This window comes from Salmo salar, chromosome ssa19 (genome assembly GCF_905237065.1).
Source record: "Salmo salar chromosome ssa19, Ssal_v3.1, whole genome shotgun sequence".
Classification (NCBI taxonomy): Eukaryota; Metazoa; Chordata; class Actinopteri; order Salmoniformes; family Salmonidae; genus Salmo; species Salmo salar.
Window position 1 is genome coordinate 46997137 of NC_059460.1, and position 27479 is coordinate 47024615.

Sequence of the window (27479 nt, forward strand, 5' to 3'; positions counted from 1 at the left end):
GATACACCAAATGTACATTATGACTAGGGAACAGGAGTGGAGAAATATAATTTATTTCTTTGAGCATCTTGAGAGAATGAATGCGTAGGTAGGGACCGTCTGTAAAGGTGCTATTTTGATCAGCATCATAAAAGCTGATTGTATTTCAACTACAGTACCAGTCAAAAGTTTGGACACACCTACTCATTCAACGGTTTAACTGAATTTTATTGTTTTCTACATTGTAGAATAATAGTGAATACATCAAAACTATGAAATAACACATATGGAATCATGTAGTAACCAGAAAAGTGTTAAACAAATCAAAACATATTTTAGATTTTAGATTCTTCAAAGTAGCCACCCTTTGCCATGATGACAGCGTTGTACACTCTTGGCATTATCTCAACCAGCTTCATGAGGAATGTTTTTCCAAAAGCCTTGAAGGAGTTCCCACATATGCTGAGCGAGCACTTGTTGGCTGCTTTTCCTTCACTCTGTGGTCCAACTCATCCCAAACCATCTCAATTGGAACCAAAAATCTCAAATTTGGACTCATCAGACCAAAGGACAGATTTCCACCATTCTAATGTCCATTGCTTGTGTTTCTTGGCCCAAGCAAGTCTCTTCTTATTATCGGTGTCCTTTATAGGTGGTTTCTTTGCAGAAATCCGACCATGAAGGCCTGATTCACGCAGTCTTCACTGAACAGTTGATGTTGAGATGTGTCTGTTACTTAAACCATGTAAAGCATTTTTTGGGCTGCTATTTCTGAGGCTGGTAACTCTAATGAACTTATCCTCTGCAGCAGAGGTAACTCTGGGTCTTCCTTTCCTGTGGAGGTCCTCATGAGAGCCAGTTTCATCATACCACTTGATGGTTTTTGCAACTGCACTTGAAGAAACTTTCACAGTTGTTGAAATTTATCGTATTGACTGAACTTCATGTCTTAAAGTAATGATGGGCTGTCGTTTCTTTTTGCTTATTTAAGCTGTTCTTGCCATAATATTGACTTAGTCTTTTACCAGATAGGGCTATCTTCTGTATACCATCCATACCTTGTCACAACACAACTGATTGGCTCAAACATATTTAAGAAGGAAAGAAATTCCACAAATGAACTTTTAACAAGGCACACCTGTTAATTAAAATGCATTCCAGGTGACTACCTCATGAAGCTGGTTGAGAGAATTCCAAGAGTGTGCAAAGCTGTCATCAAGGCAAAGGGTGGCTACTTTGAATGATCTCAAATATAAAATATATTTTGATTTGTTTAACACTTTTTTTGGTTACTACATGATTAGATACAAGTCATTTCATAGTTAGATGTCTTCACTATTATTCAACAATGTAGAAAATAGTAACAATTTTGACTGGTACTGTACATAAAAGTTGTATTCAAGCCGAACTTAAATCTTATCAGAAACATGTTTGTCGTTTTCACAGCTTTTAATTCCCTTAAAAAAGGTACAAATGTTAATTTTGTACAGAAAAAAAATTGGTTGTTTTGTTATTGCATTTTTAAACACCTTTGCTGTGTGAGAGAAACAGAGATGAACGTGAACACTTTACTGATGTCAACTAGATTGCAGCATTCATTCTAGAGGTCGACCGATTAATCGGAATGGCCGATTAATTGGGGCCGATTTAAAGTTTTCATAACAATCGGAAATCGGTATTTTTGGACGCCGATTTGGACTATTTACATTTTTTTTTTTAAAGACCTTTATTTAACCAGGTAGGCAAGTTGAGAACAAGTTCTCATTTACAATTGCGACCTGGCCAAGATAAAGCAAAGCAGTTCGACAACATACAAAAACACAGAGTTACACATGGAGTAAAACAACATACAATCAATGATACAGTAGACAAAAATAAGACTATATACAATGTGAGCAAATGATGTGAGATAAGGGAGGTAAAGGCAAAAAAAGGCCATGGTGGCAAAGTAAATAAAGTATAGCAAGTAAAACACTGGAATGGTAGAATTATAATTTGAAGAAAGTTCAAAGTTAAAATATAAATAATATGGTGCAAAGGAGCAAAATAATAAATAAAATAAATAAATACAGTAGGGGAAGAGATAGTAGTTTGGGCTAAATTATAGATGGGCTATGTACAGGTGCAGTGATCTGGGAGCTGCTCTGATAGCTGGTGCTTAAAGCTAGTGAGGGAGATAAGTGTTTCCAGTTTCAGAGATTTTTGTAGTTCGTTCCAGTCATTGGCAGCAGAGAACTGGAAGGAGAGACGACCAAAGGAGGAGTTGGCTTTAGGGGTGACCAGAGAGATATACCTGCAGGAGCGCGTGCTACAGGTGGGTGCTGCTATGGTGACCAGTGAGCGGAGATAAGGGGGGACTTTACCTAGCAGGGTCTTGTAGATGACCTGGAGCCAATGTGTTTGGCGACGATTATGAAGCGAAGGCCAGCCAACGAGAGCGTACAGGTCGCAGTGGTGGGTAGTATATGGGGCTTTGGTGACAAAACGGATGGCACTGTGATAGACTGCATCCAGCTTGTTGAGTAGGGTATTGGAGGTTATTTTGTAGATGACATCGCCGAAGTCGAGGATTGGTAGGATGGTCAGTTTTACGAGGGTATGTTTGGCAGCATGAGTGAAGGATGCTTTGTTGTGAAATAGGAAGCCAATTCTAGATTTAACTTTGGATTGGAGATGATTGAGTTTACAGTCTAACCAGACACCTAGGTATTTGTAGTTATCCACAAATTCTAAGTCAGAACCGTCCAGAGAAGTGATGCTGGACAGGCGGGCAGGTGCAGGCAGCAATCGGTTGAAGAGCATGCATTTAGTTGTACTTGTATTTAGGAGCAGTTGGAGACCATGGAAGGAGAGTTGTATGGCATTGAAGCTCGTCTGGAGGATTGTTAACACAGTGTCCAAAGAAGGGCCAGAAGTGTACAGAATGGTGTCGTCTGCGTAGAGGTGGATCAGAGATTCACCAGCAGCAAGAGCGACATCATTGATGTATACAGAGAAAAGAGTTGGCCCAAGAATTGAACCCTGTGGTACCCCCATAGAGACTGCCAGAGGTCCGGACAGCAGGCCCTCTGATTTGACACACTGAACTCTATCAGAGAAGTAGTTGGTGAACCAGGCAACGCAATCGTTTGAGAAACCAAGGCTACTGAGTCTGCCGATGAGGATGTGGTGATTAACAGAGTCAAAAGCTTTGGCCAGGTCAATGAATACGGCAGCACAGTATTGTTTCTTATCGATGGCGGTTACGATGTCGTTTAGGACCTTGAGCGTGGCTGAGGTGCACCCATGACCAGCTCTGAAACCAGATTGCATAGCGGAGAGGGTGCGGTGGGATTCGAAATGGTCGGTAATCTGTTTGTTGACTTGGCTTTCGAAGACCTTAGAAAGGCAGGGTAGGATGGATATAGGTCTGTAGCAATTTGGGTCAAGAGTGTCACCTCCTTTGAAGAGGGGGATGACAGCAGCTGCTTTCCAATCTTTGGGAATCTCAGACGACACGAAAGAGAGGTTGAACAGGCTAGTAATAGGGGTTGCAATAATTTCGGCAGATAATTTTAGAAAGAAAGGGTCCAGATTGTCAAGCCCAGCTGATTTGTAGGGGTCCAGATTTTGCAGCTCTTTCAGGACATCAGCTGAATGGATTTGGGAGAAGGAGAAATGGGGGAGGCTTGGGCAAGTAGCTGTGGGGGGTGCAGTGCTGTTGAATGCAGTAGGGGTAGTTAGGTGAAGGGCATGGCCAGCCGTAGAAAAATGCTTATTGAAATTCTCAATTATAGTGGGCTTATCGGTGGTGACAGAGTTTCCTATCCTCAGTGCAGTGGGCAGTTGGGAGGAGGTGTTCTTATTCTCCATGGACTTTACAGTGCCCCAGAACTTTTTAGAGTTTGAGTTGCAGGAAGCAAATTTCTGTTTGAAAAAGCTAGCCTTGGCGTTTCTAACTGCCTGTGTGTATTGGTTTCTAACTTCTCTGAAAAGTTGCATATCGCGGGGGCAGTTCGATGCTAATGCAGAACGCCACAGGATATTTTTGTGTTGGTTAAGGGCAGTCAGGTCTGGGGAGAACCAAGGGCTATATCTGTTCCTGGTTCTAAATTTCTTGAAAGGGGCATGCTTATTTAAGATGGTGAGGAAGGCATTTAAAAAAAATAACCAGGCGTCCTCTACTGACGGGATGAGGTCAATATCTTTCCAGGATACCAGGGCCAGGTCGATTAGAAAGGCTTGCTTGTTGAAATGTTTCAGGGAGCGTTTGACAGAGATGAGTGGAGGTCGTTTGACCTCTGAACCATTACGGGTGCAGGCAATGAGGCAGTGATCGCTGAGATCTTGGTTGAAAACAGCAGAGGTGTATTTAGAGGGCACGTTGGTTAGGATGATATCTATGAGGGTGCCAGTGTTTGCGGCTTTGGGGTTGTACCTGGTGGGTTCATTAATAATTTGTGTGAGATTGAGGGCATCAAGCTTGGATTGTAGGATGGCTGGGGTGTTAAGCATGTCCCAGTTTAGGTCACCTAGTAGCACGAGCTCTGAAGATAGATGGGGGGCAATCAGTTCACATATGGTGTCCAGAGCACAGCTAGGGGCCGAGGGGGGTCTATAGCAGGCGGCGACGGTGAGAGACTTGCTTTTGGAGAGGTGGATTTTTAAAAGTAGAAGTTCAAATTGTTTGGGTACAGACCTGGATAGCAGGACAGAGCTCTGCAGGCTATCTCTGCAGTAGATTGCAACACCGCCCCCTTTGGTCATTCTATCTTGTCTGAAAATGTTGTAGTTAGGGATGAAGATTTCATAGTTTTTGGTGGACTTCCTAAGCCAAGATTCAGACACAGCTAGGACATCCGGGTTGGCAGAGTGTGCTAAAGCAGTGAATAAAACAAACTTAGGGAGGAGGCTTCTAATGTTAACATGCATGAAACCAAGGCTATTACGGTTACAGAAGTCATCAAAAGAGAGCGCCTGGGGAGTAGGAGTGGAGCCAGGCACTGCAGGGCCTGGATTCACCTCTACATCCCCAGAGGAGCAGAGAAGAATTAGTATAAGGGTACGGCTAAAAGCTGTAAGAATTGGTCGTCTGTGACGTCCAGAATAGAGAGAAAAAGTGCAGGTTTCTGGGGGCGATAAAATAGCTTCAAGGTATAATGTACAGACAAAGGTATGGTGGGATGTGAATACAGAGTTAAACCTAGGCATTTAGTGATGAGAGAGATATTGTCTCTAGAAACATCATTGAAACCAGAAGATGTCATAGCATGTGTGGGTGGAGGAACTGAGAGGTTGGATAAGGTATAATGAGCAGGGCTAGAGGCTCTACAGTGAAATAAGCCAATAAACACTAACCAGAACAGCAATGGACATTGCATATTGACATTGAGGAGAGGCATGCTTAGCCGAGTGATCAAAGGGTCCAGTGAGATTCAGACAGCTAGCCGGGCCATAGGTAGCAAGCTGGTGGAAGATGGAGGGAGGTCTGTTTTTAGCCACCTCGTGCGTTTCCGTCTGTGGGTTAGTGGGGTTCCGTGTGGAAGGGGGGACCAGTCCAAGTTGGCAAAATAGTTAGTTATAGTGGCCCAAGAAAAGTGTCCGATAGACCTATTCAGATCGCAGCCGATAAGACAGCTAACGATTAACGATTAGTGGGCCGCAGATGGGCGATCAGGTTACGTCGCGACGGAGGGGCCAGTTGGATAACTCCCTCGGGCAGATAACGTCGGTGGTCCAGTCGTGAAGGCCCGATGGGGCTCCGCATCGGCAGTAAAGCGGGTCAGGATAGGTGATTGTAGCCCAGGGGACACTTCAGCTGGCTAGCTCAGGAAAAGCCCACGAGTGGCTGACGGAACTCTTCAGCTGGCTAGCTCCGGGATAATGTGTGTTAATTCCGGGACCGACGTTGCCAATAATCACTCAGGTAGCAGCTAGTTAGCTGCAAGATCCAGGTGTAAATGTCCAGAGCCTGGAGAGAGAATAGGTCCGGTGTGCTCTGGTCTGAGTCGCGCTGTACAAAAACTGGCGATAGCTTTTCGAGCTAATGGATAGCTGAGGACAGCTAACCGTGGCTAGCTGAACTCCAACGTTAGCCAGTGAAAATGGCTAACCTCTGGCTAGCTTCTGTTGTGGATTTCGGATTTGATGTAAATAATACTTTATTTTTTAAATTGGGGAGGCGGGTTGCAGGAGAGTGCTTTGAGGTTGAGTTTTAGAAGAAAAAATGTAAAAAGATAATGCGAAGAAAAATATGTAAATATATATATACACGGGACACGACAAGAGGAGGGTAAAGGACATCTGAACTGCTACGCCATCTTGGATAAAAAATATAAGAACATCCAATAGTCAAAGGTATATGAAATACAAATCGTATAGAGAGAAATAGTCCTATAATTCCTATAATAACTACAACCTTAAACATCTTACCTGGGAATATTGAAGACTCATGTTAAAAGGAACCACCAGCTTTCATATGTTCTCATGTTCTGAGCAAGGAACTTAAACGTTAGCTTTTTTACATGGCACATGTTGCACTTTTACTTTTTTCTCCAACACTTTGTTTTTGCATTATTTAAACCAAATTGAACATGTTTCATTATTTATTTGAGGCTAAATTGATTTTATTGACGTATTATATTAAGTTAAAATAAGTGTTCATTCAGTATTGTTGTAATTGTCATTATTACAAATAAATAAATAAATAAAATCGGCTGATTAATCGGTATCGGCCTTTTTTGGCCCTCCAATAATCAGTATCGGTATGGGCGTTGAAAAATCATAATCGGTCGACCTCTAATTCATTCTATCGATGTTTGACAAAAACTCTGCAAAAAAAGAAACAGCCCTTTTTCAGGACCCTGTCTTTCGAAGATAATTCATAAAATTCCAAATAACTTCACAGATCTTCATTGTAAAGGGTTTAAACACTATTTCCCATGCCTGTTCAATGAACCATAAACAATTAATGAACATGCACCAGTGGAACGGTCATTAAGACACTAACAGCTTACAGACGGTAGGCAATTAAGGTCGCAGTTATGAAAACTTAGGACACTAAAGAGGCCTTTCTACTGACTCTGAAAAACACCAAAAGAAAGATGCCCTGGGTCCCTGTTCATCTGCGTGAACGTGCCTTAGGCATGATGCAAGGAGGCATGAGGACTGCAGATGTGGCCAGGGCAATAAATTGCAATGTCTGTACTGTGAGACGCCTAAGACAGCGCTACAGGGAGACAGAACGGACAGCTGATCGTCCTCACAGTGGCAGACCACGTGTAACAACACCTGCACAGGATTGGTACATCCAAACATCACACCTGTAGGACAGGTACAGGATGGCAACAACAACTGCACGAGTTACACCAGGAACGCACAATCCCTCCATCAGTGCTCAGACTGTCCGCAATAGGCTGAGAGAGGCTGGACTGAGGGCTCGTAAGCCTGTTATAAGGCAGGTCCTCACCAGACATCACCGGCAACAATGTCACCTATGGGCACAAACCCACCGTCGCTGGACCAGACAGTCGCGGTTTTGTCTCACCAGGGCTGATGGTCAGATTCGCGTTTATGGCCGAAGGAATGAGCGTTACACCGAGGCCTGTACAGGCTCCTCCTGACATGACCCTCCAGCATGACAATGCCACCAGCCATACTGCTCGTCCTGTGCGTGATTTCCTGCAAGACAGGAACGTCAGTGTTCTGCCATGGCCAGCGACGAGCCCGGATCTCAATCCCATTGAGCACGTCTGGGACCTGTTGGATTGGAGTGTGAGGGCTAGGTCCATTCCCCCCAGAAATGGCCGGGAATTTGCAGGTGCCTTGGTGGAAGAGTGGGGTAACATCTCACAGCAATAACTAGCAAATCTGGTGCAGTCCATGAGGAGGAGATGCACTGCAGTACTTAATGCAGCTGGTGCCCATACCAGATACTGACTGTTACTTTTGATTTTGACCCCCCCTTTGTTCAGGGACACATTATTCCATTTCTGTTAGTCACATGTCAGTGGAACTTGTTCAGTGTATGTGTCAGTTGTTGAATCTTGTTATGTTCATTCAAATATTTACACATGTTAAGTTTGCTGAAAATAAACAGTGAGAGGACGTTTCTTTTTTTGTTGAGTTTATTTTCTGGTCAGCAAAGGTTTATTTAGTATTCCAGAGCAACAAGTAATGACAGAAGAGAAGCTGCTTGAATCTTATTATAGACCAGTTGACTGACTAACAAATAACCAAAATGTCGGAAATTAGAAGCAGAAACACATTCCTATCTAAATTAGGTAACAACGAAAAAATCCTGCAACCCCTGTCAAAAATGAGTCCCGGCATCTCTGACTCTACAGCGCATTTTCTATATTTGCAGGTTAGGGTCTCAGATTTTAAATGTATCACCAGGAGGTTGCGGATGGGAGATTAGCAATTGCAGGTAGGTGCTGGTGAACAAAAACAGCTGACCCACTCACTGCTACTACCTAGGCAAGGTTCGTCATACAGTACTATCCCCTCGGTTCAGAAGGTTGTTACACTATCATTAAACATCCAAATTGCCTGTATATAGGATGTAAACATATCTAAACTAATATTAAACTGCAGTTTACACAAACAGAAACACAGTGTAAGCCATACTGGTGCACATTCAAGTCAATGGCTGCTTATATACAGTCATTTTATTGTTCCACTATGACCACTGATTATGATTGCCATGTGTTTCTGAATAGACCAGACCTGATTTCCATGGAGCCCTGGCTGGGTTACGGTAGGTGTTTGAGTGTTTATCCCAATGTAGTGTGTAGATCATGTATTCCCAAACTGGGGTATGCATAATGCCGTCGGGGATACGCCAAATAAAAATGTGATTCACATTTAAAAAATAAAATAATAATAATAATAATAATAATAATAATAATTTGTACTTCTTTAAATTTAAAATATCTTCACATTTTAAAACATTCCATTTATATTTTCCAAAGGGGCTATACCATATTAGGGTACGTTTTTTTTCTTGCCTGAGTAGCCTCGTTTCACAGCCAAAAATAAAATTAAACCATTTAGTGTTCAGCAAAATAACAACACAATGTCAAATACAGGTAGCCTAGTCAAACAATTAACATCCAATCACATTAACCGTTACTCTCTCGCGGGAATTCCACTAACGGTCCGTATGTAGCCAAATGTAGCTGCTGCTCATTCCGTTTGCTCGAAAATTGATAAATGGTTAAAAAAAAGTAAGGCCCGCGTCCATAGCGACACATACCATGTCTACTGGTAGTACTGCTACTACAGCATTTAAAATGTGTAGTACTGCTGCTACTACAGCAGTACTACACCTGCACCTGTCGACGACACAAGTTGTTCTGCTTCCACGAGCACATCCACTGACAGTTGTGAATCTGATGCAGCCGAAGAGCTACTTGCCCCTTACCTGGGAAAGCACCGAACAACATACAGGGACGTTGGACCATCGAAGAGGCTCAAATATAATGACAACTACATTGATCTGGGGTTCACTTAAATTGTGAGTAGTGCCTTTCCTCAGCCACAGTGTTGTATGTGCAAAAGTACTATCTCACAACTCAATGAAACCTTCACTCTTGCATAGACATTTAGAATGAGTGAGAATTAAGACAACTTTCAAGTAGTAAGACACACACACGCCAACAGCAAGCATTTACGATCACACACAGTCCTCCTTCCCCCTTCTATCTCTATCTTACCCTCTTTTTTATTGGATTGATACATGCGTAACCTTTCCTCTTCTCATTCTTTCATCTTCCTTTCATCGTTCCATGTTTAGTGATGGATAGATCAGGGATAGAGGACAAAGGAGAAAGACAGGAACCAGAAATAGGCGGCTGAGACTGAAGAGCCGGGTCCTTTTAAACACACCAAAGACACATCATCAAAGATACATCTTTATCATCAGCGGCTGCAGGGCCATTGATAATCAAGCGGCTATTGAACCCTTTATTCTATTAATATAATCACACACACACCTCCCTCCCCACCTGTTCTTTTGTGAAATACCCTGCTGAAGAGGTTCTTTGTAGAGTTCACAAAGAACAGATACTGGAGAGGAGATCAGCCTAGATAGGAACAGGACGGATCAGGAGAGCTTTATCTACTTCATGTCGTTTTCTATTCAGTGACCAGACCTGTCATGTCTCCTTGACATACAGACGGTATCAGAGGGTTCTTTTACAGTATGTCTTATGAAGAAAGCTGTCTCGCAATACTTTGGTTTTCAGTTGTTTTGTCTAATGGAGCTGCATGTATCTTAGATTTTGATTCTTATGAGAGATGTCTCCCTACACTGTCTGAGACATAGGCCTGTTAGCTGTGTCCCTACACTGTCTGAGACATAGGCCTGTTAGCTGTCTCCCTACGCTGTCTGAGACATAGGCCTGTTAGCTGTCTCCCTACGCTGTCTGAGACATAGGCCTGTTAGCTGTCTCCCAACACTGTCTGAGACATAGGCCTGTTAGCTGTCTCCCTACGCTGTCTGAGACATAGGCCTGTTAGCTGTCTCCCTACACTGTCTGAGACATAGGCCTGTTAGCTGTCTCCCTACACTGTCTGAGACATAGGCCTGTTAGCTGTGTCCCTACACTGTCTGAGACATAGGCCTGTTAGCTGTCTCCCTACGCTGTCTGAGACATAGGCCTGTTAGCTGTCTCCCTACGCTGTCTGAGACATAGGCCTGTTAGCTGTCTCCCTACACTGTCTGAGACATAGGCCTGTTAGCTGTCTCCCTACGCTGTCTGAGACATAGGCCTGTTAGCTGTCTCCCTACACTGTCTGAGACATAGGCCTGTTAGCTGTCTCCCTACACTGTCTGAGACATAGGCCTGTTAGCTGTGTCCCTACGCTGTCTGAGACATAGGCCTGTTAGCTGTCTCCCTACACTGTCTGAGACATAGGCCTGTTAGCTGTCTCCCTACACTGTCTGAGACATAGGCCTGTTAGCTGTCTCCCTACACTGTCTGAGACATAGGCCTGTTAGCTGTCTCCCTACACTGTCTGAGACATAGGCCTGTTAGCTGTCTCCCTACACTGTCTGAGACATAGGCCTGTTAGCTGTCTCCCTACACTGTCTGAGACATAGGCCTGTTAGCTGTCTCCCTACACTGTCTGAGACATAGGCCTGTTAGCTGTCTCCCTACACTGTCTGAGATATAGGCCTGTTAGCTGTCTCCCTACACTGTCTGAGACATAGGCCTGTTAGCTGTCTCCCTACGCTGTCTGAGACATAGGCCAGTTAGCTGTCTCCTTACACTGAGAGAGAGGGAAGCAGAGAGGGAAGCAGAGAGAAAGAGAGACTCCTAAAGGGTCTAATTGAGTGTTTAAAACCCCCATGGAAATAAAATTAGCATAATAAAACAATCCCCATAAAAATCTGTTGCATTGGATGCGTCTCAATCCGCCTATGCCGCACTTCCGCATCTGCAGTGAAAGTTGCTAGAGCTGTGTTTGTCAGACCACGAGACATCCCGATAATCGGCCTCCTCACAAAATCGTCTGTAGCGTCCGAACGGTTTGGCCTACAAAACTATTATGACCCCTCTATGGAAAGAGGAGACTCTCACAAACACGATGGTGTTCTCCGACCTTCACAACTGTCAAGAGACTCGTCTGAAGTCGGTACAGCCCATCTGGCGAATTCTGTCCGAACTGTTTGGGCTACCCACTAAAAGTCTAGAAACTTTCCCAGAATTCCTAGATTTAAAACAACATCCTGGTTAAAGGATTTCCAGGACTTGTACAACCAGGATTCATGGAAATCCTAGGAATGAACTAGAATTTTGCAACCCTACCTGCAAGTCACATTATGCTAGCCTGCAAAGTGATGTGTAATTCCTATTGAAATCCAGCCAGAGTTAGGATATCCAACAGATAACATGTGTATTCACTCACAACCTGCATTCATAATGACTTCCAGGGTTAGGAACCGTGTGAGGAGACGACCTAAACCATTTAAACTAGAACAATCATTTCAGTACCGAGGGCAAAACAAATCTATCTAAATGATTGGATTAGTTTAAAAAAATATATGTTATTTATCTTTGAGTAGCATAATATTAATCAATAAATCACTCAATGTACATGCAAAAACACAGATAACAATCCCAAAACATCAACCTGCAGTAGCGAATGCTGGGGGGAAAAAAGTGAATTTGTTATCATAACTTTAAAAAAAAATGTAGTTGTGACTTCTCATTTAGTTTTGATTCAGTACCACATAGACATTTTAAGTAATAATGACTTTTCATTGACTTTGAGTACAACTTACTAAAAGTATTTGAGTTACAAAACTTCCTTGGGGTTTACGGTGTCGGCTACAGTTTCATATAGACACCAGATAATAGCTCTGTCATTGTGTTTGATGGCTTTCTATGTACATTCCCATCCACGCAGAGTGCTGATGAACAGACAGACGCTAAGACCCCTGACAGGATTATTAACGTAGGGAGCAGAAGAATACGCTTCACTCCTCCCACAGACACGTGCGCTGTGTTGTATCTCAAAGCCCTGTTCAATCTGAGCATCAGGCTAGCCATGGGCATGTGAGTGAGTGAGTGAGTGAGTGAGTGAGTGAGTGAGTGAGTGAGTGAGTGAGTGAGTGAGTGAGTGAGTGAGTGAGTGAGTGAGTGAGTGAGTGAGTGAGTGAGTGAGTGAGTGAGAGAGCGTGTGTGTACAGTGTGTGTGTGTGTGTGTACTGTGTGTGTTGGTGGGTGCCACTGTCGGTACTATAAATACAGGGTGTTGATAACAGGTGTTAATGCCTCACATCTCTTGGGTGAGGAGAGGGGGGTGGGGGGGAATGATGAAGGGATGACATGGAAATGAGAGAAAGGAAGAGGAGGGGAACGTGGGAAAGTGAGGGATAAATTAGGGACAGGGGGAGGGACAAGGTGAAAATAAAGGAGAGACGAGACGGTGAGGAAAGGGTGAGGTTCAGTCGAAACTGTAGCAATCAGGCTACTTCAACGATTACAGAACCTGAAGTAATCTGATGATCGATCATCTCTCTACACTCTAACCATCGTGCTCAACGCGTCTATCTGAACTCGTTACTGTGAAACACTGTACACATCATCATGGTAAAATGTGTCTGTATTGATCTGTGTAGGGATGACTGAGTAAGTGAGGTATAGATCATTCTCAGCATTTCTCTGCTCTGTCTAATTCTCAGAGTAATTTGCTGCTTGTGTTCCCCAGCAGAACAACTCTTTCCCAGCTGTTATCTGATACTGGTCAATGGAGAGGAGGCAGAAGACATATTTCTTGTTCTGGTCTCTGCCCTATGCTGTATGTTTAGACAGAACTCTCACATTTAACTACAGACTGGTGTTAAACTGCATGTATGTAGAGGTGATGTGGTGTTGCATTGCTGTCTGAAGTGGTTTGAGTTGGTACCCTATACAACAGGGGTATTAAAATCTTACCCTACGACGTCCGGATGACTGCTGTTTTTATGTTCTACCTGGTAATTAATGGCACCCACCTGGTGTCCCGGGTCTAAATCAGTCCCTGATTAGAGTGGAAGAATTTACAAAAGCAGTGGAACGGGCCTCAAGGTCCAGATTAGAATTTGAGGGCTCCCCCTCTCCGTCATTCGACGTCGCCGGTTTACTAAACCATTGGTCCTGGCAACCATCGTTAAGCGCACCTGCTCCTCATGATGAGGCACACCTGGACTCCATTTCCTCACTCATTACCTCCCCTATATCTGGCACTCACTTAGGTTTTTTCCCCAGGCAGTATTGATGTTGTTTCATGTCCATACGCGACTCTTGTTTCTTGTATTGGTTCCATGTTTATTGTATTATTAAAATCACCACCTGCACTTGCTTCCCGACTCCCAGAGTCTACGTTACAGAATACTGCCTCAACAAATGGAAGCAACAGGGATACCTACTACCTCAACATCACGACCAGCTGGTACAACTGGGGAAGGCTATGGAAGAGGTTCTTCGCATTCTTCAACGTCTCGAACATACCCGAGAGGCATTGCCTTCAACTAGCGTAGGATACTCTGCCATCAGCCGACCCAGCGAGCCAGCACACCAGTCCATTCAGCAGTCCGCCCAGGTCAGCGATGCCCGTTTGTCCCTCCCAGATAAATATGACGGAACCACTTCTAAATACCGTGGCTTCCTACTCCAGTGTTCCCTCTATTTTGCGCACCAGATGGGAGCCCCCACTACTGAGAGGTCCAAGGTTGCCACGGTTATTTCTCTGCTGACTGGGTGGGCGTTGGCGTGGGCTACGGCTGTCTGGGAGAGAGGAGGAGCTGGATTCGTATGAGGGGTTCATGGCTCTGTTCAGAGGTGTCTTCGATCATCCACAGGAGGGCAAAGAGGGGGGTGAGCACCTATTCCAACTACAGCAGGATGACCAGATCGCTGCCAAGGACGCGCTCACCTTCCAGATTGTAGCAGCATCCAGCGGATGGATTGAGCCAACACGGCATATGCTATTCAGAAGAGGACTGTGCGAGGAAGTCCAGACGGAACTGGCATGTCGAGACGACAACCTCTCCTTGGACGCACTCATCACGATGGCCATCCATCTAGATAACCTACTTCGGGAGAGTCGGTACCCTCATCGCTTCTCTCCATCCCTCAGTGACCACTCTGTATCAGAGCCTGAACCCATGGAGGTAGGGGTCACAAGCCTCACCGCGGCTGAACAACTCCCAGCGTCTACATTACAGCTATACAGATGTAGTATCTTCATTTGAGCCAGTTTGCTTCGCCAGAAAATGTATCCTATTATTATTATTACGTGGATTATTATTCATTAACATTTTTGTAGGTGTTGATACATTTTTCTTCTGAAATGTCAAAATGAAATTTACAAACTCTAGAAGACTTTTTAAAACTAAAATACACTACATGTTTACATTTCCTGCTATGCAGAAATATTCTCAGGAACAAAAGAGTGATCAAATTAAGATCCTACATCTGTAGGCAATTTGTCTCACCTTATGGAGATGGGTTTTAGTGGGGTACTACAGTGTGTGAAAGGCTATGGTTACTTGTGGCAGTTTCAGTGGTGTAAAGTACTTAAGTAAAAATTATTTAAAGTACTACTTAAGTAGTTTTTTGTGGTATCTGTACTTTACTTTACTATTTCTATTTTTGACAACTTTTACTTCACTACATGCCTAAAGAAAATAATACTTTTTATACTCCATACATTTTCCCGCACACCCTTTTACTTTTGATACTTAAGTATATTTAAAACCAAATACTTTTACTCAAGTAGAATTTTACTGGGTGACTTTTACTTGAGTCATTTTCTATTAAGGTATCTTTACTCAAGTATGACAGTTGGGTATTTTATCCACCACAGGGCAGTGTGAGTATAGGTACAGCATTATGTGCCATCTTACCTTGTGCGGTATGACAACGGCAGATCCTCCACTGATGCCAATGATGGGTAGAGCTGTCTGAGTTGACAGGAAGTCCAGGATCTGAGCCACTTCTGCCACCTTGGAGACAACACATGCTTTAATTAGGTCCCGTCAGACATACACACAGCACTTAACAGATAGAGGATGATACCACCTCCTCTGCCGTCTCATATCTATCTCATTTTTTTATCCCCAAAGAAGAGAGGTCAGTATCTGCGCTAACCTTCCACCTTGGTTGTCATGATTGATTGATTGACAGACCTGAGGTCCAGCTCCTGATCCCACATCGTCCTCGAACACGACTCCATGCAGTTTCTCTGTCGCCATGGTTTGACAGAGACGCGTCAGCAGGGCGCGGGGGTTGGTGTCATTAACCAAAACAGTGACCGGGTTCACCTCTGAGAAGAACAAGAACAAGAAGAAATACAAAGTCTACATAGTAAAGATCACATAAGGATTACCTTAAAGAACATACAAACTGGTAAATGTTCATACCTAGGGGAAGATCAGCGAAGTTCTCTCTGCTCAAACGACCCCTGACCTCATTCTGGTAAGCAGAGCCACTGAACATTACTGCTACATTAATAGAAGGATGGAGGATGAGAGGACGGGAGAGGAGGGGAGGAAGGGAGGAGAGGAAGAGGAGGAAGATGAGGAGGAAAGGAGGAGGCTGTCCTGGAAGAAGACCCATTACTGCCTGGAGAGGAGGAAGAGGAGTACAGAGAGAGAAATAGATGGGAAGAGGAGGAGAGAAAGATATAAAGAGAGGAAGTGAGGGTGGGACAGAGGGGTCAAAGAGAGGGGAAGAGGGGGTTGGAGAGGAATTGAGGGTGGGACAGAGGGGTGAAAGAGAGGGTTGGAAAGGGAGAGTAGGAGATGGTGGGACGGAGGGGTCAAAGAGAGGGGGAAGAGGTGAGGGGGGGAGAGAAAGGGGGGGTTGGAAAGCGAGAAAATAAGAACACTAGTCAGACATGCAAGCAGCTTCAGTCTCGTGACAATAATAATACCACGTAATCCTTCAGTCTCGTGACAATAATAATACCACGTAATCCTTCAGTCTCGTGACAATAATAACACCACGTAATCCTTCAATCTCGTGACAATAATAACACCACGTAATCCTTCAGTCTCGTGACAATAATAACACCACGTAATCCTTCAGTCTCGTGACAATAATAACACCACGTAATCCTTCAGTCTCGTGACAATAATAATACCACGTAATCCTTCAGTCTCGTGACAATAATAATACCACGTAATCCTTCAGTCTCGTGACAATAATAATCTGTCAATCCCCATATCCTTATCGGCAGACTAAACAGTCTTGGTTTCTCAAATGATTGCCTCGCCTGGTTCACCAACTACTTCTCAGATAGAGTTCAGTGTGTCAAATCGGAGGGCCTGTTGTCTGGACCTCTGGCAGTCTCTATGGGGTTACCACAGGGTTCAATTCTTGGGCCGACTCTCTTCTCTGTATATATCAACGATGTCGCTCTTTCTGCGGGTGATTCCCTGATCCACCTCTACGCAGACGACACCATTCTGTATATCTCTGGCCCCTCTATGGACACTGTGTTAACTAACCTCCAAACGAGCTTCAATGCCATACAACTCTCCTTCCGTGGCCTCCAACTGCTCTTAAACGCTAGTGAAACCAAATGCATGCTTTTCAACCGTTCGCTGACTGCACCCGCCCGCCCGACTAGCATCACTACTCTGGACGGTTCTGACTTAGAATATGTGGACAACTACAAATACCTAGGTGTCTGGCTAGACTGTAAACTCTCCTTCCAGACTCATATTAAACATCTCCAATCCAAAATGAAATCTAGAATCGGCTTCCTATTTCGCAACAAAGCCTTCTTCACTCACGCCGTCAAACAAACCCTCGTAAAACTGACTATCCAACCGATGCTCGACTTCGGCGATGTCATTTACAAAATAGCTCACAATACTCTACTCAGCAAACTGTATGCAGTCTATCACAGTGCCATCTTTTTTGTCACCAATGCCCCTTATACCACCCACCACTGCGACCTGCATGCTCTCGTCGGCTGGCCCTCGCTACATATTCGTCGCCAGACCCACTGGCTCCAGGTCATCTATAAGTCTATGCTAGGTAAAGCTCTGCCTTATCTCAGCTCACTAGTCACGATAACAACACCCACCCGTAGCACGTGCTCCAGCAGGTATCTCTCACTGTTCGTCCCCAAAGCCAACAGCTGCTTTGGCCGCCTTTCCTTCCAGTTCTCTGCTGCCAATGACTGGAACGAATTGCAAAAATCGCTGAAGCTGGAGACATATATTTCCCTCACTAACTTTAAACATCAGCTATCTGAGCAGCTAACCGATTGCTGCAGCTGTACATAGCCCATCTGCAAATAGCCCACCCAATCTACCTACCTCATCCCCATATTTTTTTTATTTACTTTTCTGCTCTTTTGCACACCAGTGTTTCTACTTGCACATCGTCATCTGCTCATCTATCACTCCAGTGTTAATTTGCTAAACTGTAGTTACTTCGCTACTATGGCCTATTTATTGCCTTACCTCCTCACGCCATTTGCACACATTGTATATTGACTTTCTTTTTTTTCTATTGTGTTACTGAGTGTACGCTTGTTTATTCCATGTGTAACTCTGTGTTGTTGTTTGTGTCGCACTGCTTTGCTTTATCTTGGCCAGGTCGCAGTTGTAAATGAGAACTTGTTCTCAACTAGCTTACCTGGTTTAATAAAGGTGAAAATTAAAATAAATAAAAAATACAAATAATAATAATACCAAGTAATCCTTCAGTCTCGTGACAATAATAATACCACGTAATCCTTCAGTCTCGTGACAATAATAATACCACGTAATCCTTCAGTCTCGTGACGATAATAATACCACGTAATCCTTCAGTCTCGTGACGATAATAATACCACGTAATCCTTCAGTCTCGTGACAATAATAATACCACGTAATCCTTCAGTCTCGTGACAATAATAATACCACGTAATCCTTCAGTCTCGTGACGATAATAATACCACGTAATCCTTCAGTCTCGTGACAATAATAACACCACGTAATCCTTCAGTCTCGTGACGATAATAATACCACGTAATCCTTCAGTCTCGTGACGATAATAATACCACGTAATCCTTCAGTCTCGTGACAATAATAACACCACGTAATCCTTCAGTCTCGTGACAATAATAATACCACGTAATCCTTCAGTCTCGTGACAATAATAATACCACGTAATCCTTCAGTCTCGTGACACTAATAATACCACGTAATCCTTCAGTGCATTTGTTGAAGCATGATCTATTGTTCTCTCTCTCCTTTCTAGTTCATTACATACACACACCACACACACACCACACCACTGACAGTCTGCTAGCTAGTGTGGTATAGCTAGACCTGACAGGTGTAAAACTGTCCTGTTCTCTGTGTGTGTGTGTGTGTGTGTGTGTGTGTGTGTGTGTGTGTGTGTGTGTGTGTGTGTGTGTGTGTGTGTGTGTGTGTGTGTGTGTGTGTGTGTGTGCGTGTGCGTGCACGTGTGTATGTGTAATCCTCTGTAATCCCTTTTTCTGTGTCATGACTGTGATCACCTCTTCATCTTCACACCCTCCTGCGTCGATGACACACACACACACACACACACACACTGCTGTGTGCACAGCTGCTTTGACACCGGTGCCTGACCTATATCAGACATTAACAGGTCACCCATGAAACAAGTCAGTATTTTTGTTTTAAGCCTATCCCAAACCTTAACCCTTACCTAAACCATTCAGAGTTAATGCCTAACCTTAAGATTTTGGAGTTAAAGCCTAAACGTATTCTTAAAATCTTCTACATTTCACATTTGAGAAACATGGATGAATGTCTAATTCTGACGGGAGACTGTGAAAGCTTGTTGGTTCTACAAGATGTAATCTGGAAACACACTCAAAGTCAGTACGTACACTCACACACACTCACTCTCAGTACTCACACACACTCACTCTCAGTACACACACACACTCACTCCCTCCCTCAAACTCCTGACAGGTCACTCAAGATTTACTTCGAAATAGGACATCCATCCAGGTTCCCGAGGACATTGGGAGATGCTTTTAAAACCCACCACTAGGGGGCAATGGTGAGAGCTGTTACCATCAGGTAGGCTTGGGTTTTGCTAGAGTATTGTGGACGGGGATGGCGTCAGCATGCTTCAGTTCGGCTGTGGGTTAGCAGAAGTTGGCTTGCCAAACTGAACGAGTGTGCTCGCAAGCTCCCGATCAGCTGGTCATAGCCATCGAAGGCCAAACAATATCCCCCCGGGGCAGTAGAAGGCAATCAGATGGAAATAGCCATCTACGGCCAAACACGGAAGTGACGACACACCCAAACAAGGAAAACACGTGTGGAACAATAAAATGGTGTACACATAGAGACACTTGACTGGCGGGAAAATGTCATTTGTGCATTTTGCCCGGGATCTGCTAGATGTGAAGTGCATAGAAACACATATAATAGGCCAGATTTGGAGACAGAGAAGATGCCCGCTACAGGTCCACTATTGTGGATGTAGGGGCGTACAGCCGAGAGAGATATGGTGGAGTGTTTCAAGAGTTCTTTTGGTTCCAAACTGCAACAAAAGATTTACCACCGCCAGCTGGATTTACTACTGCCAGACAGGTACCACAACGCCAGGTACGTTTCCTGGGAGATGCAGTTTTCCCCCTACATGAGAATCCTATGCGCCCTTATCCAGGTATTGTATGTTGATAGAATCAATGTAACTTTTTCTGTTTCTAATTTCCATTGTTACTGCATACAGTACATGTATGTCACCTCAATATGAGAAGTGCCATTTTATCAAGGCTTTTGGAATATGGTTCCTGGAAAATTGTATGTTTTTATTAACCAAATATATATATATATGACATTCTGTTGTTACCTCTCATTCACAGATGTCCAGCTCAATGAACCTGGGCGTACCTGGAACTACCACCACTCTCATTGTCAGAGAGTCAGACAATGCATTGGGCATCATGGCTGCAAGGATGAGGACTCTTGATGGATGCACATACTCAGTTCTTTGTGTGCACTGTGAGAACCAATAAAGTTTTAATCTTGTTAATAAAATTTTACCTGATTCTGGGTCGTCTCGGTGCAGTAATTTAGATTGACCTGAACCACAAGTAAAGCCAATAGAGTCTGTGGCACACAGCTCTTCTCTACGTTGTCAGCACGTGATGTTCAAATAGATCACAAATAAATCTTTATTTTACTAATAAACCTTTATTCTTGCTTCTGAAAGTAAAACCACAATACAAAAGTGTCTGCTGAGAACAGACGTGTAAACAAGTGTCTATGGAGTAAAATGTGTCAGAGTAGTTACATCTTTTGGAGTATAAATATTTCAGAACAATAGTAAAACAGTGTTTTATGAGCAGACATGTAAATAACAAAAGTGTCTTTGGAATAAAAGAAAAGTGCCAAGTTGTTCGGCCCATATCCTCTTCGTGAAGTCATGCAGGAACTCATGCAGCTGGTGATCAAATTCCTCCCAGAGTTTTGGCGAGAGTTCATCCAGGAAATCAGCTATAGGGTCCAGGACCCTGTGGAGAGGATGACAAGAGGGCGGGGGACATTAGGAGTGTCTGGAGAACCGTGTGCATGGTGAGGAAAAGAGGGGGGACATTAGGAGTGTCTGGAGAACCATGTACATGGTGAGGAGAAGAGGGGGGACATTAGGAGTGTCTGGAGAACCGTGTACATGGTGAGGAGAAGAGGGGGGACATTAGGAGTGTCTGGAGAACCGTGTACATGGTGAGGAGAAGAGGGGGGACATTAGGAGTGTCTGGAGAACCGTGTACATGGTGAGGAGAAGAGGGAGGACATTAGGAGTGTCTGGAGAACCGTGTACATGGTGAGGAGAAGAGGGGGGACATTAGGAGTGCCTGGAGAACCGTGTACATGGTGAGGAGGAAAAAGGACAACAGAAGAGAGGAATGGGGATCAGATTAAAGTCTGATACGTCTTCAATCTTTTGTGGCGTAGCTGAGGAACAGGCCAGTGGAGTAGGTCTTGGAGGTGGGCCCAGGATAGAGCTTCCCTGGTCCTGGATGTTTCTAATTTTGCACTGCAACTCAGTGTGGGAGATGGGCTGGGGGCCGATCACCAGTCAGTACTGTGGGGGCAGAAGTAGTGTTTGGGGCCGGTGAAGAGGCGGTGCTGGGGCGCAGAGAACAAAACCAGGTGCTGTCTCCATTCGCTGGTGTTTGTGCATGAAGATAAAAAAGTAGAGGGCTATTTAGTACACATATCCAAAACATTAATGAACATCAAATATAAGTAACCAAGACTACAATAGACTATATAATGTTGCAAACGCCTGGCCTAGCTACTCAACTCTGCTCAAAAATGTGCAACATTTTGACTAGCTGGACCTTGCTACCAAACTTTGACTGTGTTGTTACCAATGTGGGAAGCTTATGATTTACCTTCTATGACAAAATTGTTTGATCAAAAGATCTTAAGTTTAGTTGGTTGGTTTGCTTTCCCTGCACTAGTATGCTGCTAGGCTAGCTAGCCACTTTCCCTGCATTAGTATGCTGCTAGGCTAGGTAGCCACTAGCCAGCCAAGTAGCTAGAGCTATGTTAGCAAAATATGGCTACTCTTTTTGTTGACTACAATAGAAAAAACAAAAACCTACCCCATCCTTTGGTGAAGACGGCATGTTGCTTTCAGTCTTCCCATGCTTCACGTGCCGAACAAGCAATCAACAATATTTCTGCAGTAGTCTTTCCACTGGCATCTCCACAGTGGAGTAGCCTTTCCACCGGCATCTCCACAGTGGAGTAGCCTTTCCACTGGCATCTCCACTGTGACCCTTGTTTCTTTTCATTGCCTTGCCTTAACAAACTTGTCGCAAACCTTACACCACTTTTTTGAACAAGTGGTTGGGTCGGACCCCAGCGTCTCCGCAATCTACCTCCATGAATTGGCTAGAATCGTACTGGTGAACGGTACATGTGTACCTCCTCGGTCAATCAATGCTCGAAGTTGTCGTTCGCCATGTTGAATCCATACTGAGTTTCGGGCTGAATTGACAAGAAGCAGAAACTCGAGTCACCTGTAAAGTTTGCCCGAACACCCGACAAAACCGTAACCGAACTCCAAAACGAACAAAAACATCACAAAATATCAACATAATATATGCACGAACTGTACTAAACTGTTTCGGTTGGGAAGCATGTGGCAGTGAGCTCTGGCTTTTGAGGGTCTTGTGTTAAATCTGAGTTCTTTTCCCCCCCCCCACTTAATCCCTTAATGTAACCATTTCCGAATTAATGCAGGAGGAGCCACAGCAGGAGGAGCAACACCAGGGTGTCCAAAACACCTCAAAAGTTTACGTTTTGGAGCAACTACAAAATTTAACGTTTGGAGAAATGTGGCTAAACGTCCAAATCTGAAGTCTAATTGGTCAAACCGTGAGTTCTTGTTGTCACACCCACTGTCAGAATGAACAGAAAGCTACCAGACAACCAAGTTCATATCAGTTTAGAACATTTCTTTGGATAAGGATGTGCTTAAAATATTTGTAATAATCCAGTGGTATATGCAGATTTTGGACTGTTGACATCTGATGGGATTGAACAGGGTGCAAGAGATGATTGAATTCTGGCCCAGGTTGTTCATGTCCGTGTTAGTCAGGGAAATGACAGTCTTTACTCTGGAACTTTCAGACACCGTTTACAATAACTAGTGGTGAGCAACTGCAGGGACAGGAAGAGAATGGTACAGAGCTTCAAAGACATATAAAAGGAGAGGCTTAGAAAAGAGAGGCTTGAAAGAGAGGTTGAAAGGATATATCTGATGACAGTTGTAATCTAAAAACTCTTACAATCTTATTTTTTTGTCTTGTTTTTAATTTTCACACCAAAACAACTATAGTCCAGCATTGGGACATTGGGACATTTGGTCTCTGTTAGAACAAAGAGACAGGAAATGTGATTATGAAGGTGTTTCTGATGACCAGAGATCACAGAGATGGATTAAGCAGTCACTCATTACATACAGACACACCACGCCAACAGCACATCGCGTGTGCGTGTGTGTGAGTGTGTGTGTGAGAGAGAGAGAGAGAGAGAGAGAGAGAGTGGTGTTTAATAACACATGCACAATCACATCCCTGCTCCACACACGCACACTCAGACTCGCACTCGCACACACACACACGCGCACGCGCGTGTGTGTGTGTGTGTGTGTGTGTGTGTGTGTGTGTGTGTGTGTGTGTGTGTGTGTGTGTGTGTGCGAGTGCGAGTGTGAGTGCGTGTGTGGAGCAGGGATGTGATTGTGCATGTGTTATTAAACACCTGTCCAGTTTGTGATGCCAACTTTAAAATCCCACAGACAAGAAGGTATGCCGTGGAACATACACAATGTGTCAAAGTGCGTGCATGCGTGTGTGTGTGTGTGTGTGTGTGTGTGTGTGTGTGTGTGTGTGTGTGTGTGTGTGTGTGTGTGTGTGTGTGTGTGTGTGTGTGTGTGTGTGTGTGTGTGTGTGTGTGTGTGTGTGTGTGTGTGTGTGTGTGTGTGTGTTTGTGTGTGTGTGTTTCCGTGCCGACGTCAGTAACGGTCTCCTTCTTTCTCATTTGAAAAAAACATTATCGTGAAAATGTGTTTTTAGAGTTCTATGATCTGTACTAGACACAACCTGAGACCAAACATCAGAGACAGAGAGATGGGGACAGTTAGAGAGAGAGAGACAGAGATATGGGTCGAGTTAGAGAGAGAGAGAGAGAGAGAGAGAATATACAGACAACAAATTCCAATTGGCTATACTAAAACTCTTTAACATCATCCTTAGCTCTGGCATCTTCCCCAGTATTTGGAACCAAGGACTGATAAACCCAATCCACAAAAGTGGAGACAAATTTGACCCCAATAACTACCGTGGGATATGAGTCAACAGCAACCTTGAGAAAATCCTCTGCATTATCATTAACAGCAGACTCGTACATTTCCTCAGTGAAAACAATGTACTGAGCAAATGTCAAATTGGCTATTTACCAAATTACCGTACACCAGACCACGTATTCACCCTGCACACCCTAATTGACAAACAAACAAACCAAAACAAAGGCAAAGTCTTCTCATGCTTTGTTGATTTCAAAAAAGCCTTTGACTCAATTTGGCATGAGGGTCTGCTATACAAATTTGATGGAAAGTGGTGTTGGGGGAAAAACATACGACATTATCAAATCCATGTACAAAAACAACAAGTGTGTGGTTAAAATAGGCAAAAAACACACATTTTTTCCCACAGTGCCGTGGGGTGAGACAGGGATGCAGCTTAAGCCCCACCCTCTTCAACATGTATATCAACGAATTGACGCGGGCACTAGAAAAGTCTGCAGCACCTGGCCTCACCCTACTAGAATCTGAAGTCAAATGTCTACTGTTTGCTGATGATCTGGTTGTCACGACTTCCGCCGAAGTCGGTCCCTCTCCTTGTTCGGGTGGCGTTCGTCAGTCGACGTCACCGGCCTTCTAGCCACCTCCGATCCACCTCCGATCCACTTTTCATTTTCCATTTGTTTTGTCTTTGTCTTACACACCTGGTTTCAAAACCCCAATTACCTGTTCATTGTTTAACCCTCTGTTCCCTCATGTTTGTTTGTGAGTGATTGTTTCTATGTAGGAAGGTCCGTTATTGTGGGCTCTGTTTTTGTCTTGCATTTATTATTTGTTGAGTAAAATATGGTTTTTTACTCATATCTGCTGTCCTGCGCCTGACTCCTATACACCAGCTACACACAGACTTCCTTGCAGAATCACTCACCCGAAAGAATGGAGTCAGCAGGAACAGACGCCCTCCCTTCAGAAATAGAGGAGCGCGTCCAGCAGCACACAACCATATTGCAACATCTGGGCACCGCCATGGGTCGCGTGCTGCAGAAGATGGATCTTTGGGAGAGAGGAGGAGGTCGTCCAGTGCCTCCACCAGCCCCACTACAGCAGGTCCCACTGTCCACCCCTCCTTCACCCGGTTCCAGTGGGATCCGGCTTGCGCTCCCGAAGGAGTATGATGGGACGGCTGCCGGATGCCAGGGGTTCCTACTCCAGCTTGAGCTCTACCTGGCGACCATCCACCCGGCTCCTTCAGGACGTGAGAGCGTGTCCACCCTCGTCTCCTGCCTCTCAGGCAAAGCCCTGGAGTGGGCCAACACCGTATGGAGTGAGGGAGACGCGGCGTTGGACCATTACGCAGAGTTCACCCGCCTTTCGGCTGTTTTCGACCACCCGCCTGAGGGTCGTGCGGCAGGTGAACGACTGTTCCACCTAAGGCAGGGGATGAGGAGCACGCAGGATTTTGTATTGGACCCCCTGGCTGCCAGCGCGGGATGGAACGACAGGGCCCTGATCAATCACTACGGGAGTTGGCCTGCCGAGACACCACCCTCACATTGGACCAGCTGGTGGACATGTCCATCGGGCTGGACAACCTGCTGACTGCCCGCGGACGTCCGGATCGGGGCCTGTCAGTTCCATCCCCCAGCACCTTCGCTCTGACGCCCATGGAGCTGGGAGGTGCTGCACTTAGGATGACCGGAGGAGGGGCCATTCCCTGCACCATCTGTGGCCGCAGAGGGCACACTGGTGGTCGGTGCTGGGGGGGTTCCTCAGGGAGTCGAGGCAGCAGGTAGGGAACTATCGTGTCACCCCAGGTGAGTCGACACCAGGCTCACCCAGAGCCCCCTGTTGCTCACATGTATGTGTTTATTTCATTTCCTGAGTTTCCCCGCATTCCCAGCATAAGGCGCTTGTAGATTCAGGCGCAGCTGGGAATTTTATTGACCGTTCCTTTGCCCATAGTTTAGGAATCCCCCTTGTTCCTGTGCATATGCCCTTCCCTGTGCACGCACTAGATAGTCGCCCATTAGGGTCAGCGCTGATTAGGGAGGCCACCACTCCACTAGACATGGTTACGCAGGAGGGTCATAAGGAGAGAATCAGTCTCTTCCATATTGATTCTCCTGCGTTTCCTGTGGTGCTGGGCCTACCCTGGTTGGCCTGTCACGACCCCACTATTTCGTGGCAACAGAGGGCTCTCAAGGGGTGGTCACGAGAGGGCTTAGGGAGGTGTGTGGGGGTTTCCATCGGTGCGACTACGGTGGAAAGTCCAGACCAGGTCTCCACCGTGCGCATCGCCTCAGAATATACCGATTTGGCTCTCGCCTTCTGTAAGAAGTGGGCGACTAAATTACCACCTCATCGACGGGGGGATTGTGCGATAAATCTCCTGGTAGACGCAGCACTTCCCAGGAGTCACGTGTATCCTCTGTCACTGGAGGAGACTGTGGCTATGGAAACATATGTCTCCGAATGCCTGGGGCAGGGATACATTCGGCCCTCCACTTCACCTGCCTCCTCGAGTTTCTTTTTTGTGAAGAAGAAGGATGGGGGTCTGCGCCCGTGTATTGACTATCGAGGTATCAATCAGATCACTGTGAAGTACAGCTACCCGCTGCCTCTCATCGCCGGTGCGATCGAGTCAATGCACGGGGTGCGCTTCTTCACAAAATTGGATCTCAGGAGCGCTTACAACCTGGTGCGTATCCGGGAGGGGGACAAGTGGAAGACAGCATTTAGTACCACCTCTGGGCACTATGAGTACCTCGTCATGCCGTACGGGTTGATGAATGCTCCATCAGTCTTCCAGGCCTTTGTTGATGAGATTTTCCGGGCCCTGCACGGGCAGGGTGTAGTGGTGTATATCGACGACATTTTGATATATTCCGCTACACGTGCCGAGCATGTGTCCCTGGTGCGCAGGGTGCTTGGTCGACTGTTGGAGCATGACCTGTACATCAAGGCTGAGAAATGTCTGTATCGCATTTCCACTTCAGGGGTGCAGATGGAGAGTGACCGCATTTCAGCCGTGCGTAATTGGCCGACTCCCACCACGGTAAAGGAAGTACAGAGGTTTCTAGGGTTTGCCAACTACTACCGGAGGTTTATCTGCGGTTTTGGTCAGGTAGCAGCTCCCATTACCTCACTGCTGAAGGGAGGACCGGTGCGGCTGCAGTGGTCGGTTTAGGTGGATAGGGCTTTTGGTCACCT

General features: G+C 45.0%; 1 protein-coding gene across 1 annotated transcript in view; it reads right to left on the bottom strand.

Moving 5' to 3' along the window:
* LOC106590946 (glutamate receptor ionotropic, NMDA 2C) overlaps nucleotides 1-16061 on the bottom strand; it is a 44070-nt gene extending 28009 nt beyond the window's left edge. The window contains exons 1-3 of the mRNA XM_045701905.1: nucleotides 15872-16061; nucleotides 15638-15774; nucleotides 15356-15436 (exon numbers count right to left, since the gene is read on the bottom strand). Of these exons, the coding sequence (XP_045557861.1) occupies nucleotides 15356-15436; nucleotides 15638-15774; nucleotides 15872-15947 (294 nt within the window). The 5' untranslated portion in view covers nucleotides 15948-16061. The remainder of the gene's footprint in view (nucleotides 1-15355; nucleotides 15437-15637; nucleotides 15775-15871) is intronic.
* Between the last annotated feature and the right edge of the window lie 11418 nt (nucleotides 16062-27479).